This window comes from Atractosteus spatula, chromosome 13 (assembly GCF_055471065.1).
Source record: "Atractosteus spatula isolate fAtrSpa1 chromosome 13, fAtrSpa1.hap1, whole genome shotgun sequence".
Lineage (NCBI taxonomy): Eukaryota > Metazoa > Chordata > Actinopteri > Semionotiformes > Lepisosteidae > Atractosteus > Atractosteus spatula.
This window is the reverse complement of record NC_142718.1, coordinates 27,005,676-27,019,866: the sequence shown is the minus strand read 5'-3', so window position 1 is coordinate 27,019,866 and position 14,191 is coordinate 27,005,676. Positions and strand designations below refer to the sequence as shown.

General features: G+C 39.8%; 1 protein-coding gene across 2 annotated transcripts in view; it reads left to right on the top strand.

Annotated features, from left to right (window-relative positions):
• Positions 1-1,844: 1,844 nt before the first annotated feature.
• LOC148821985 (integrin alpha-6-like) overlaps positions 1,845-14,191 on the top strand; it is a 33,671-nt gene continuing 21,324 nt past the window's right edge. For both annotated transcript variants that reach the window (XM_088930489.1, XM_088930490.1), the window contains exon 1: positions 1,845-2,180. In XM_088930489.1, coding sequence (XP_088786615.1) covers positions 1,999-2,180 — 182 coding nt within the window. In that variant the 5' untranslated portion in view covers positions 1,845-1,998. The remainder of the gene's footprint in view (positions 2,181-14,191) is intronic.

Here is a 14,191-nt window from a genome sequence, read left to right as displayed (position 1 = left end):
AAATGCTTGCAGATCCCGAATCGAAACTAATGTTGCCGAATGATGTGCTTTGCCTCCCCTATGGCAGTGAAAGAAGCCATCTGTACTTCGGTTCACATTAACTCACTGCCATTATCTTGCGGACTTTGTTGGCCACAAAGCGAAATAGGGCGGGTCAGTTCCTGAGCCACTGCTGCAGTGCTACTTGTTACCATCTTGTTACCATCACTGGAGTTCTCACCTCTGCGTGGTCAGTGCCTTGAAACATCAGGCAAATCCTAGAAGCAAAGGGCGTTGTCCTGCAACAGGTGCATTGAGGAGCTTGGTTGTGGACTGTCACTCTGCCTCCCTTGTAGTTTGGCTCTCACACCTACTGGTTTGCATACCAAAGGGTGGGCTAGGTGACTATGCTCAGAAGCACCAGGTATTTCTCCCTGTCTGTGAATCATATCCATGGGCTAATTCACAAATTTTGTGTCGCTTATTGATTTACCCTAATAGGATGAAATGAACCATAAGGCCATAGGGTGCAAAGTCAGGAAAACAGAGGCTGAGTGACAGGATTGTGAGACAGATTTGCTGCACTTCAGCCTTTTGGTTTAAAGTGCTCGTAACTGTCCCAGGCCCGGCAGCTTATTATCACAACAGAATAAAGCAGTGGCTCAGTCCGTCCTGCCCAACCCCTTTGTCTGCATAGATTTGGGAGGTTCATTTGTCCAACTGATTAGGTTCACAGTTGACTTGCTAGTCATCCGCGTTTCAGCTCCAGCTGAGCTCCCTGGGCACAGTCAAAAAACAACAGAACAGTTTGCCAGTGGGGCTGGGTTTCTCTTCCTCGCTGTGCACTGGAAAGACACTCAGTCTAAAGAGTGTCAGATAGGTGGGTGACGGACGCTGGTTCATGCGTCATAAATGCAGGCCTTTTAAGTGCACAAGTGCTGAACTCTTAGGAGCAATGTGTATGTTTTTTATGGCGAAATTAAATAAAACAGAGAATTTAAGAAAATATCTTTTGTCTGCTTACAGTTAAATCGATTTTTTTTTCTGATGGATGAAAGATCGTTTCTTCTGATCCCGAGTGAATAATCGAACATTTTAAGAAATGTATGTATTTTTATATAATGAACAGCACAGGTGATGCATGAAAGACTGAAAGGTCTTCAACTTTGAAGGAGTTCTTTGGCTGCGTTTAATCAAAAAATGATTTATCTCCTTTCATGCTAACATTACATAACATTACTTCAAAAATCGATGTATGTTATGTCATTGTGTCTCAGAAGTCGTTTAAGGCAGCTGCCTTTATAAATTAAAAAAAGTTAAAATATAAGAAAGGAAACTATTTTAAAAGCTGGCATTGGATCCATCAGTAGAAATGTGCCATCTATGGTAATAAACTAATATCTGCTTAAATTTTAAAATGATATATTTAATACCAAAATGCACAATAGGACAAAGTGTATCACAATTCCTGGTTTTCTCGAGAAAGAAAAAGTATTAAAAGCAGCAAAAAGCGTTGTAGCATTTTCAAACCATGTTGAATTGTTGCATATAATAGCGGTAACAAAATTTTAATTATAATCAATACAATCATTGAACGCACTTTAAAATAACCGCAAAACGCACAGTGTCTGATCTAAAGAACAGCTGCTGCTATTAAGAAATTTAATGAGGGTGACACTGTAACCACACAGTGGTGTGCATGGCCTTAGGATACCTACTGTAGTTCACACAGTGGCATCGATGGTATAACCCTGCTTTCAAATCATGCATGGGAATTACTCAAGGTTAAAACGCCTTTGAGCAGGTAAGGTGAAGAGACTCCACTACCCCGGGCTGTGTTAGGTAGGTACGGAGTGTGACGGGGCGGGGGTAAGAGAGGAGGGGCGCGGGGCTGTTCGTTAAAAACCTAAGCCCCAAGAGAACAAGGGCAACATTCACTCTCTGGAACTCAGGAGTTTCTGCTCAAGCGCAGGGAACTGGGAACGGAGGATAAGGGAAGAGACATAAGTACACCGGGCAATGGCGTTTTCGGCAACGTCTTTTTTTATTTCCCTTTCGCTTATTTGTCTTCTGAAAAGGACGCACGTTTCAGCTTTCAACCTTGATACAGACAATGTCTTGAGGCGGAACGGAGAACCCGGTAGCTTGTTTGGCTTTTCCCTCGCCTTGCATAGGCAGTTACACCCTGCTGAGAAAAGAATGTAAGTTTTGTATTTTGTGTTTCTTTTTTTTCTTTTAGGTGCATCTGTTAGATGTGTGTATTTTTTAAATACAAAAAGATGAACAGAACTTTCCGCATAATTGTTAAAATACGACGTTTGTGTGATCAACGTTTTGAGATTTGCTGACTTGGTGAAGTACAGGTTGACACTTGTTCTATATGAGGCGGCAGGTTCTTTAGTACAGAGGGATGTGCAATTCCTCTTTACGGGTGAAACTGATTTGTACAACAGGGTGTTTCAGGTTATTATATATATATTTAATTATAACGCAGATCCGTAGGTTTGAGACGCGTACGTTTATTTTAATAGACGTGGACGTTGTAAAAAGGCGATTTGTGTTCAGTTAATGATTGCGATGATTGATTTCCTGAGGTTAATCTTCCAGTAGTTTGTCAAACCATGCAGGAATTGTTCTGGTTTATTTTAAACATTAAAGTTGCTCTTAGAAGCCAATATCATTGATCAGATTAATTCAACTGAAATTTAAGAGTATGTAAAACCTCTGAACTAAACTGCAGTGCTTATCGGAAGAGCGCACGCTAAAAGCTGAGGAATTTACGAACATCTGAATTTCTTGTAAAAAAAAACAACACAAGAGTGACGATGCATTGGTATTCAGAGCTGAGGCGGCGGTGGGGGTGCGGGGGTCCGCTATTGTGTCCGCATGGCCTTTGACAGGGAGTCCGCAGCAAGTTAACAAAGCCGAGAGAACATGGCTTTAAATGTGCTGTTTCACTGCAGAAATCTTTCGCGTATTTATTCACTGCAATTAAACTGAGATGTAAGCGGGTGTTTTTAACCCCACTTAGAGGTGCGGTCGTAAGTTGAGCTACAGACATGCAGAATTAGTGGTGGTCGCAACTGATGAAGTGTTTCTGTAGTAAGAACAATTGTACCCATCAGCAGAGTTCAATTACTAATGTACAGTAACTAAAAACGGACGAGGTTTAAGACAAAATAACTTTTTCGGTGTAGATTTTGTTTTTAAAATGATTAATTGCGCATCATATATACAATGAACAGATTATATATTTTTGTAGAAACTATAATTAGGGTTCCTTCTTGGTGAAGAATGAGGCCTTTTTTGTCTAGATGCTAAACGTCATGGTGCAGAACAGTGGCACAGAACTTAAGCTTCGACAGGACAAAGGTGCATTGGTTGCTGTTTTGCGACCAGCTAAAAAAATAGAGGTTATCACCAAAAAACCTGTTTCAAAGATAACAGACGGCAATACAACTCTGACCTCTGATGCATTTCTTCTCTTATTCCACACTCCTACGGCTGATCATTTTGTTATGTGAATGGATGAAGATTCATCGTCTTATTTTTCCACTGCGTTTGAGGAAAGTGGTTTACAGTTAACACCTGCTGTGCCGTTAACATCTGTGCACACAGTGCTATTTGGGCAGGTGTCAGAAATGCCTAGCTGTGTTAATAGTCCGCAGTCTTCGCCGGGCTGCTTGGAGGATGTTAGAGCTGGCACACAAGTGCAATTTAAAGCTATGCATTTAAATGGGCACTTTCACCGTGGCTCAGTTGAAGCTGCAGAATCCTTCGAGCTTTTTACTTTTTTATGGCCATGTTTTTTTTATGTCCTTGACCCATGCCTTTTGTTTATTAGCCCTGTTTCCTGTGATTTTCTCATGCTGCAAGAGCAAGTACAGTACATACAGTATGGCGATCAGCACATCAGGGCATGGCCGCTTCTGTGATGTGTGGTCTGGACATATACCGTTGAAATCTCAGTTTTATGACTTTAAAGATTTTGTTCACGTCGCAAAGTCTTAAAGCGTGCTCTATACAGGCTCTAGCTCTAGAACTACAGCGCACCTTCATTACTATTCAACCACTTAATATAGATTTAAACCAAAACACTTGTTACATTCATAATGTTTTGTCTCCACGATGGTCTCCCCAGCAATGATTTGAATTTCACAAGATAACGTGGAGGGCTACACCGCACCTTGTTTTTTTTTCAGCCTGCTCGCACTGTTTTCGAGATTTTCGCTATGTGGTGTTAACCTTCCTTGTACCTTACATGTTGTTCTGTTAGAGGAAACTTTTTGACTCGAAATGTAAACGGGGTTGTAGCTGTAACTGAAACACGGCAGTTGTGGTGTAGATGATGAGATATTTCAGGAGTGAAATGTTGCTGTGCGAGACTGGGAGGAGAAGACCCTCCAGGCAGCACAGACTGTAGGCTATAATCTTGCAGACAGCTGGATCTGTTATGAGTAAAAAAATGAATTCTGTAAGACGTTGTTCAGACGGAGGCCTATATATTACACACGCAACTGGAAGTCTAGACATAATCAAATATGAAACATTTTTTAAAGGTGGGAATTTATAGTGACATTTGGTGAATATGTTTTTTTCATATTTTCTCTGTTTCATGTAAGAAAATTCTGCCTTTCACCTAACGTGTTGAGCATTTGACTTTAACAGATCTTTAAAAAAGCGAAATGTTTGGTTAAAAGTTTAATGTAATCAGCTGAATAATACGAAATATAAAACGTGTATACGGATACACAGATGCTTAACACAGAAGATAGCACGTCCTGTTTGCATAAATAGAAAATGACTTGGAGTTCCCCGAGTGTTCTGAGCAATTACATTATTCTGTTCGTTTTTAAGAAAGGACTAAATTGTTTTACATAAATGCCCAGATTTTTTTTTTGAAGTAACAATGAAAGAGAAAAATGGACATGGCATTTTTCAGTTTTGCAGTCTGGAAGCTGAATGTTGTGCTTAATGATTGTAACACTGTTATTTCCATATGTTTATTAAAGAAAAAAATCGGCAGATTGATTGAAACCTGGAATGGCTGCTCCTGCCTGTTAACTTGGTTTTCCATAGCAGATTAGCTGTCCTGTTAGAAAATGTGACATATTCTTTGTTCCTTAACAAAAGGGCTTTAGATAAAAAAGGCCTCTGGTGTATTATGTATAAGCTTTCTTGTTCCCCTCCTCATTAGCAGTGAGAACAGCATGCTGTTAATTCCAGTGTTTTGCATAATAAATCTGAGTTGGAATTTTATTGAGTCCCCTATAATGACATTCCGTCCTGAACATTTTTACATATTGTACAGATGGGTGTTGGCTTTGTATAAACTGTGATTCATATCCTTAGACACACCCTAAAGCAAGGCAGCCCAGTGCTGTAATTGGATTGGAAGCCAGCTTTCAAAAAAACATGGCTTGCAGGTCTGTTCGTTGCAGGTTACTCTAAGCAAAGGAGGGGAAGTGCTTGATGCATGCCAAGACCTATCTTGGAGAGAGAGGAAGATTATTAAAGTTACAGGAGCAGAAACTTTGAAACGGGAGGCTGCCAACTCTAACATGCCTAAAGGACCTGCTTGGTCCTAGCATTCTGATCTCTGCTAGGATCAAGATTGCCTAATACCTTTTCTTATAAAGCATTTCATTTTTGAGTGTTTTTACCTGAGTCATGTTTGGTCAAGCTTGTAAACACCATGCCAACACTAAATCGAAATCTCCTGCTAGAACATTGACCTCAAACGGCTTCCAGCAATTTTAGATATTAAACTCTCCTTTGGCCCGCGAACAAAGAGAAGTCTACATTTGTAGGCTGATTGTTGCTTTGTGTGGTATCTCTGTACCAGCTGAGTGAAAATGTTTGACAAATTGTTACAGATGGTAACTGAAGTCTGAAATATACATGGCAATTTATTTGTGCTTTGCTGAATTCTTTCCAGATATCACATACAGTATCTTATATCATATCAGTTTATTTCCAGAAAGGGTTAGATGAGGCAAGCTGTGGTAAATAACCAATGACACAATGTTCTTTTGCTTTCCTGTTCCAACAAGCACATTTTCTTGCACTCTGAGAGCTGTATTTTAGCATGTCTTCTGTTATTGTTGCAGTCAATCCACTGTACCTACTAATGTACATTTTTCCCTCTGATCTGTAGACTGATGAATTATTAGACCAACAAGGCTTAGGGTTCATATACACCCATCTGCGTAATGTTAAATACCTTTGCTTACTGGTTAGCGTCAGCACGTGATTTCACGTGATTTCACTATTCTCCCAAACTTTGCATTCTATAGGCCGAGTTAAAATGATAAATTGTTGCATCCCCTCTGTTTTCTAAACTATTTTATCCAGTACAAGGTCGCAGGGGTGCTGGGCACGAATCAGAATACAGCCTGGAAAGGACAACAGTCCATTGCAGGGCACCCAGACACAAACACACACTCACACCAGGGCCAATTTCCCCAGTTGCCAATAAGCTTACCAGTATGTCTTTGGACTGTGGGAGGAAACCCATGCAAACACGGGGAGAACATACACACTCCACACAGGAGGAATTGAACCAAGGGCCCCAGTGCGGTGAGGCACCAAAGTTGAAATATGTGCCTGTCATTTTGGAGCCTAAGAACACGTCCCTGTCCTGACAGCACCAATTCACATCTTTGGACCTCACCTCTTGATTTTTAGAAAGGGAGCTCCTGAGGCTTGTTAGTTTTTGATCTGCTAAATAGTTAACATATTGCACTCAACATTCATAAGTGCTAGCTTCAGGAGGTACTGCGATGTTTTAATGTAACTAGGCTCCGGATAACTTGACAAATATTAGAACTATGCAATTGACACAATTCACAATAACTTTGTTTAAAAATAATTGGTTCATTTTAGTGGGTTGTATTGTTTGTGGGATGACTTGAATTTGTGGAGCAAGAGTGAAAGATACAGTATTGGGCAGGTTGAAGTGAGAATAATTTATTATGTTTAAGGAACAGAAACCAGACAAATCACAAGTGCTGTTGATGTGCTAAGTCTTTGAGAGTGGAGTGGCCACACATTGCATTTTTTTTTCTTTCCTTTGATTTGAGAAACTATGTCAGGTAGCATTGCCAGAGGGTTGCTTGGATCATGGTTTCTATCACTGCTATAATGTGAAACGTATGGGGAGAATGTCTGTTGTTTCCCAGGTATGCTGTGGAATCTTTTATGTTCACTGCAATGCATCTTAAGAAGGCTAAGGAACTTAAAAGATGGAACCAAGATGTCTAGCACTAAAGCATTAAATCACTGTCTCACAAAAGCAGGGATTTTTGCTGGCATGTGAAATTTCCTGGTTATATCAAAGGGATGCAGTACCTCAACATCCTTTTTATGTTTTAAAAATGGCATTGTGCTTCTTTTAGTTCCATATAGCTGCACTACAGCAATTACCAAGGAATAACTTAATGGAGCAGAAAACGTTGAATACCCCACCTGATTTTTTAACTGCCTTGCGACGTAAAAGAGACAGTACTGAAAATACCAATGTCATTCTTTGTGGGGTGCAGCGCAAATGACTAATTAAATATTGGGACTGCTGAATCCATTTCTTTTCTCTGGAGTGTCAGAGTGGCTCCAGGTTAACCAGGACACTGGTCAGGTGGTTGGGAAAGATGTAGTGGGGTATTGTTTGGGTGCATGTGGTGATGAAGAAGAGGCTGATAATGAAACTCAGGTCTCAGGACAGTTCCAGATTACGTCTCGTGAATTGGTCACGGCATTGTCAGACACATCCTACTAACCCACAAAAGGTTTGTTAGGAGTTTTATTTACCTTGTGTAATTAAGAACAAAATAACCTCTACCTTCTAACCTATGCAAGATTTGTTGCATTCCAAAAGCCATGTTAAAAAATGAGGTTTTAAAGAAAACCATAAAATACTGTGTTGGAAGTCTAAGGCAGCTTTGTGTTTGATGCCATATGTTCTACATGTGAGTTTCAACATAGTTTCCCTTAACCTGAACTCTGATAGTACAGTGGGCGACACATTCAGCAGAGAGCACACATAGTGTGCTCTGATGTTCACTTACATCAGCTCACAGCAAAGGAAATGTGTTTTTGGCATTTTCCGAAACTTACTGAACTGACTGGGTTTTTTTTTTTTAGATTTGGAGAGCGCTCTGTGCGAGTGAAAATGCAGAAGTAATTCCTGTAATGATAAATGTGAGATCCATAAATGATAATGCTGATTGTTTTACCAGTCTTTAGGCACATGGTACTATGTCATTGTGTTTTCTGTGTGTCAGAATAGCTGTAGCTCCATCGCTTCAGTTTCCTTCCTAGCATTGATTCAGTTTCCTGAGCAGAAAGACGGTGAAGACGTCTGCTGAGAACTAGAATCTAAGGTTCTTCTTGCCTTAGATTGTAAACTCTGAACAGGCTACATGACATTGAATTGTTAAATGATCTGTCTTTACTGTGAATTTATTGTCAAGTAAGTCTGTCTGTGTACTTCAGCTGAGAAACCAAAAATAAAGCTGAAGTCTGAGGGTGAGGGAATCTTCACATGTACCTACTTTGGGCAAAAAAAGTTGTTAGGCAAGATTATTGAAACATCAAATCTCGTGAAATATTGGCAGAACCATATTTTTTTTCACAGCTCATCTATTTGTACTAGATTTTAGGTGTGTTAGCATGTGTATAATGGTTGGAAGTGATTAGGCGCAGTGTCAGTCAGTTTCTAATTCCTTGGTCCAGGTTTTATCATATATGGAGGAGCATGTTTTTCAACTGCTCTGAATTTGTGGACACTAGACACATTATTCCTAAGTTCCATGTCTAGATGCTCACACAGGTCACTCTAGCCATGGCTCTATGAAGTACAGTATTATAGATTCGATGCTATATTCTTATTTTTCTCTTTCTCTCATTAGGGTCATTTTGGTTTTGCGATCGAAATGATGTCAGAGTGTTAGGAGGCTGTGTTTGTAGACTAGTGTTGTAACAGGCAGCATTTAAGAGGCCATTGATGAAAACATGGTCCAATTTTCCATGCTTACAAGCAGTATGTTTAGATTCATGCCCAGCCAAGAACTGCCTTACGTGTGCTGTAGTCATCAAAGACCTTCTTCAGGCAGTGGCCCTTAGTTACCTTTGTGTAGGATCTGACTAACTGACTAACTAACCCAACTATTTGACAGCTGCTGTAATGACTGTCTGACTTTGGCCATGAAGTGACCTAACTACCTCTGGTAAAAGGTAGTGTGTGGCATCAAAGTGTGCACCTGATGTTTTTACAGCTCAGGACCTTCATATGTAACCTTTGTGTTTGCATCCAAGACAGTGTGGGTAATGGACAAGTCCTTTGTTTTCTGCAAATTCTTCTGCAAGAGCATGGTATAAAGTTTGCGTAACCTGGAGTATAGCAGTCCAAAAGCCATGATTTAAAATCCCAGATACTGTACACTGCTTCTATAGTATCACAGTGAGGAAATTCATTTTCCTCAAACCTTTGGATTTAATTTCTTAGTGGAATGGCCTGGTGGCTTACCAACCACAGACCAATAAGAGAGCCTTGGTTTTGTAAGCTGACAAAGTTAAAACAGCTGTAGGTGTTCTTTGGGCTCTAAACACACAGCTGTTGGGAAATGGACCACATCTGGTAGTACGGTTCACAGCCAACTTCCATAAGGGCTCTAATTCAGTACAAGCTACCCGGTAATTTAAACCATGTAACTTGCGCACTTCGGCTAGACTATTGCTGTTCAAGATCTACTGAAAAATATTCCCTGTGAAGCTGTAATGGTATTTTCTCCTTGCCAGTTGCAGGCGTTATGATTTTATTAAATTAGCGCAAATTAGTTTACCTGTTGCTGTCATTCACCAGTTGCTTTACATCTGGCGTTTTATTTTTTTGTTTAGCAATTTGTAATTTTCTAGAGAGCTCTGAAGGCAGTTAGGCAAAGGTGGATGATTTATTGAGAAAATCGCAGATGTCTTAGCTCTGCACAACATCAGAAGATGCTGTTTTTGAACTTCTGTTGACTTGTTAAGGAAACCAGTTTGTCTCAGAAAATGACACATATGGGTTTCCTGATTTGATTTAACATATTAAATGTAGATGAATCATATGAACGATATGAGGGATGTTAATTACATCATACAAATGACCATCTTCCAATGTATTGGTTTGCTAGTTGTTTTGTTACTGCGGGGAAAAAAAACGATTTTCAAGCAGAGTTTCATATTGGAAAAACAAATGAGATAGCATCTGAATTTGATTAGACAGATGACATTTCCTTCCGAGCAGTAGAAGCCAGTTTTTAATTAGGAGATGAAATTGTCACTTGAACAAATGTACTCTTCCATAATTTCCCAAAAGATCATATTTTCCCTCATTGTACCAATATAAAGCTTGGCTGCTTGGATTCTTAGGCTACAAGTGCAGTGCATGCCATTTGTGAACTCTTCAGATTTTGCAGAGCAAAGTACACATAAGATTCCCGCAAGCCTTTCCTGAGAACTGGACTTTGATATGTGTGGGCATTCTAAGAAAATTAACTTATGAGAGTTGAGGCTAATTTCTTGGAATAAACTGCTTATTTACTAATTGGTGAGTGTAGTTCCTGTTCTTTGGTGAAACATTCCTCTGATCTTCCTCCTTATCTAATAATTAGTCAGGTTGAGTCTAGCCTGGAATTTAGAGTTGATTCTAATTGGCTTTATGGGGGAGTCCTTTCTCTGAAATCTGCCCCCTTCCCTAAATATGATTCTATCCAGTACTGTGCTGCATTGTGATCTGTCTGCTGAAATGCCCCCTTCAAATAATTGCAAAGAAAATAGCTTTAAAAAATCTATTTCAGAGATTAAAAAAGTCTGCGGCTTTAATGCACTATTCATCTCCTATTACCTTGACGTTTAAGATCTCACCCCTTGAAGATTCTGTTGAAGGCATCTACATGAAATATTTTGGATATTTGCAATTACGTGCACACAGAGCCCAGTTATGACGGCTGAATAGAGTTAAACTGTGAAGCAGATCAAGAGCACCTAGCTTTCAGCTGAAATGGCACATTTTATTTTCTAAATAATGGAAGCCCTGTTTTCAAATGTCCTGCAGACTTTGAATCTGAAAGCTGAACTGTTGCATGTAAACAACAATGTTATCCCTCAGGACCTTGCTAAATTCTGCAGACATCCTTGGAGTAGCCCGCGGGGGATGTTGAGATGAAGATAGCCTCTGCTGTACACCATACTACATTTTTTAAGTACACTGTTCATGACTTAACTTTGAAATCATCTAGTTCTTTTGGGGGTCACATAATTAAAAAAAAGAGAAGCTTCAAATCCAGGTGTGATGAAGTATATCTAGGTCTTTTATTTTAGTGACCATACGATTTCTCGTTCTTTATATTCCAATTCTTCTTCTTATTATTATTACTAATACAAAATATTGGTAATGTATTATTTTCTGCCAAGTAATTTTATACTTGTGTTAGCAGTAATTGTAAGATTCAGGAATGAACTCTTAAGAACATGTATATGAATATACATGTACAGTAGATCACTGTAATTTTGGAATGCACAGTGAATGCTGTAATCTGGTTATTCTGAAAGGCCATACACATCGATCTGCATTTTGGTCCGGGATTGTTCTTGTGGCGTTTTATGATTTCTGTCCTCTGAGGAGTCCTCATTTGCTAAATGAAAGGTTCTCTCAGCACGTGCCTGGGGATCAATAGCAGATCTAGAGCTGAGCGATGGGATTCATCATATATTTGAGCGCAGTTTCTTCGAAGAACTCTCCCGTCTCCACAAAGGCTGGGTATTCTCCAAGTTCCCTGTGGATCTCTGTCCATATATCCTCAATCCAGAGGGCTCTGTGCATTATTCAGGCCATTGAAATGCCATTGAATTTTTAAGACTTTAGGAAAAAGGTGTGCTTAAAGTGCTGCATCATTGAAAGTCTTTATTGACGTAGTGGGGGGTAAGAGCAGCTGTGATCCCTGATGGTTTTAGATTTTTTTTTCTTTTTTTAAAAATCTAATCCGATCGAGGCGTGAATTGTCTTGAGTCCAAACAGTAGATAATCTTCTTTCAGTGTTCTAGCTATGAACCTTACAGTGTAAGGTTCATGTGTCAATCATGTCCCATATTTCAATCTGTTTCATATAAAGGATGAAATCCTGTTAACACCACAGTGTGGTTCTTAGACACTGACAATGACATAATACGAGCTCCTATTTTTATTTACTGTACTTGCAATAGGTTTTTTTTTATATGTTATAGCCTAATTTAGGCTTTTCTGTGAGATGGCTGAGTTTAGTGGGTATTGTTTTTATTTTAACTGCAAAAAAGGCAAGAAAAGTGGTGGGAATTGTACTATTTTTCATCATGTATATACTAGCGCTGTAGTAAATGGAGTTCCCTAACTTTTGTCTGTACATAAAAGAGTATAAAATGGCTACATGTACTTACAAGACCAAGATGGTTGCAAATGAATTTGCATAAAACCTTGATTGAGAAACTAGATTTTTAAAGGCTGTGGTACATAAACATGTTCTTTCTCAATTAAACATGGCAATATTATGTTTTACCCAAAAAAAAACATTTAAAAACACTCTGCCCACAGTGTTTTCAGTTCAGATTGTTTTTTCAACCGCTTTGATAAGGATATCTTATCAAATATATGACGTATTTTTTATTTACCGTTTGCCTCCCTTTAGGGAGGATTTCTTAATTCCTTCAACTAGTTTCTTTGTTTCTGCAACTTCTTTGAGAACAACTTGCAGTAACTTGCATTATTGGAGGCTCCAGCGGGGTTATCTAACTTCATCTAAATAAACCAGTTGTTTTCTACGTCATGAGATTCATCTTAAGAACAACAGGGAATTGTCACCTCAGTCATTTGTACACACAGTAGGTTTCATTATTGGCCAAATGGTCACTGTAATTATCTATGCTATGCATGTCTTCCAGAGTGAAGCTTACCATTATATTAAATTGTGTTCAAGTGTTTCTGGTTTGATTTTTTTTCCGTTTCGTATTTTGTTCTCTGGAATGTTATTGCAAGCTTTTGGCTCCAATAATAGGAAATGTGAAAGTTGTGTGGCAGCTCTCCAGCAATGCTTTGCTTGTCTGCCACTTACGTATGTTTTATGGAAAGTGTCCACGATATTTTTACCTCTCAATAAATATACATGCAGTTACCACCTGATCTTTACAGATCTCATAAGCTAAGGTTAAGCCTGGTCAGTCCTGTGGCAACCAGACGCTGGTGGATCAGTAGGTGGCACTGTTCCCTCCTGGAATTCAGCTCCACACTGATGTCTGAGTAGGATGACAGGGTGCACTGTAGGATGTTCAGTCAATCAGATGAGACATTAAACTGACATCCTACATTGGTTATTGAAGATCCCTTAGCAATCGATGGCTTGGTGCAATCTGGCCTGCCTATATTTCCCAATATTTAAATTGGTGAATCCCCACTGATTTCCTGTGCTGTGGGGGTACTAGAACAGAACAGATTTGCTGCTGTGTGCCACCCAGGTGGGTGCTCCACTTCAGTAGTAGGTGATGTGGGTCTGCTCCTTAGGGTCAAGTGCTTGAGTTCATATGGGATGAAAATCGCTCTACAAATGCAAGGGATTATAAATAAAGGACTGGAATGAAATGGTCTAGAATAACAGGATGCTTTTAAAGGTGGGTGACTTATTAATGCAGCTGTATTGCTGTGGAGCATGTTGTAGTTTTTTCAAAGAATGCAAACCGCCTTTCAGAGGATGGTGAACCACTAGTTCCACAGTAACGTCTAGTACAGTCCAAGTTCACAGCCCACGCTCTGATTTTGCATGTTATAATATTATGAGCACCTTGTGCTTGAAGTGTGCACATTCATCAAACTGACAGCACTCTGTTAGACCTCCGACTCTGCTTTGCTTTTTTGCAAGTGTCACGCTTGTGTCACGAAGTGTTCTTTCCGGACCCTATGCAGATGACACAATCCGGGGTAGAGTGAGGAAAATGCGGGGAAAAATGAAAACAGGGGGCGTGCCCATGGCGCGCTGGTGTTCGGGGAAGGTGTGGCCGAGGCAAACAGTCCAAAAATTCCCAATGGGGAATCCGAGAGAAGGCAAAAGTCCAGAGCCGGGCGGTCCATCCAAGACAAACAGAATTAAAACTGGAACCGGGTCGGAACCGGCAGGAACAGGAACTTAAAAACTTGACGGGACCAGGCGCT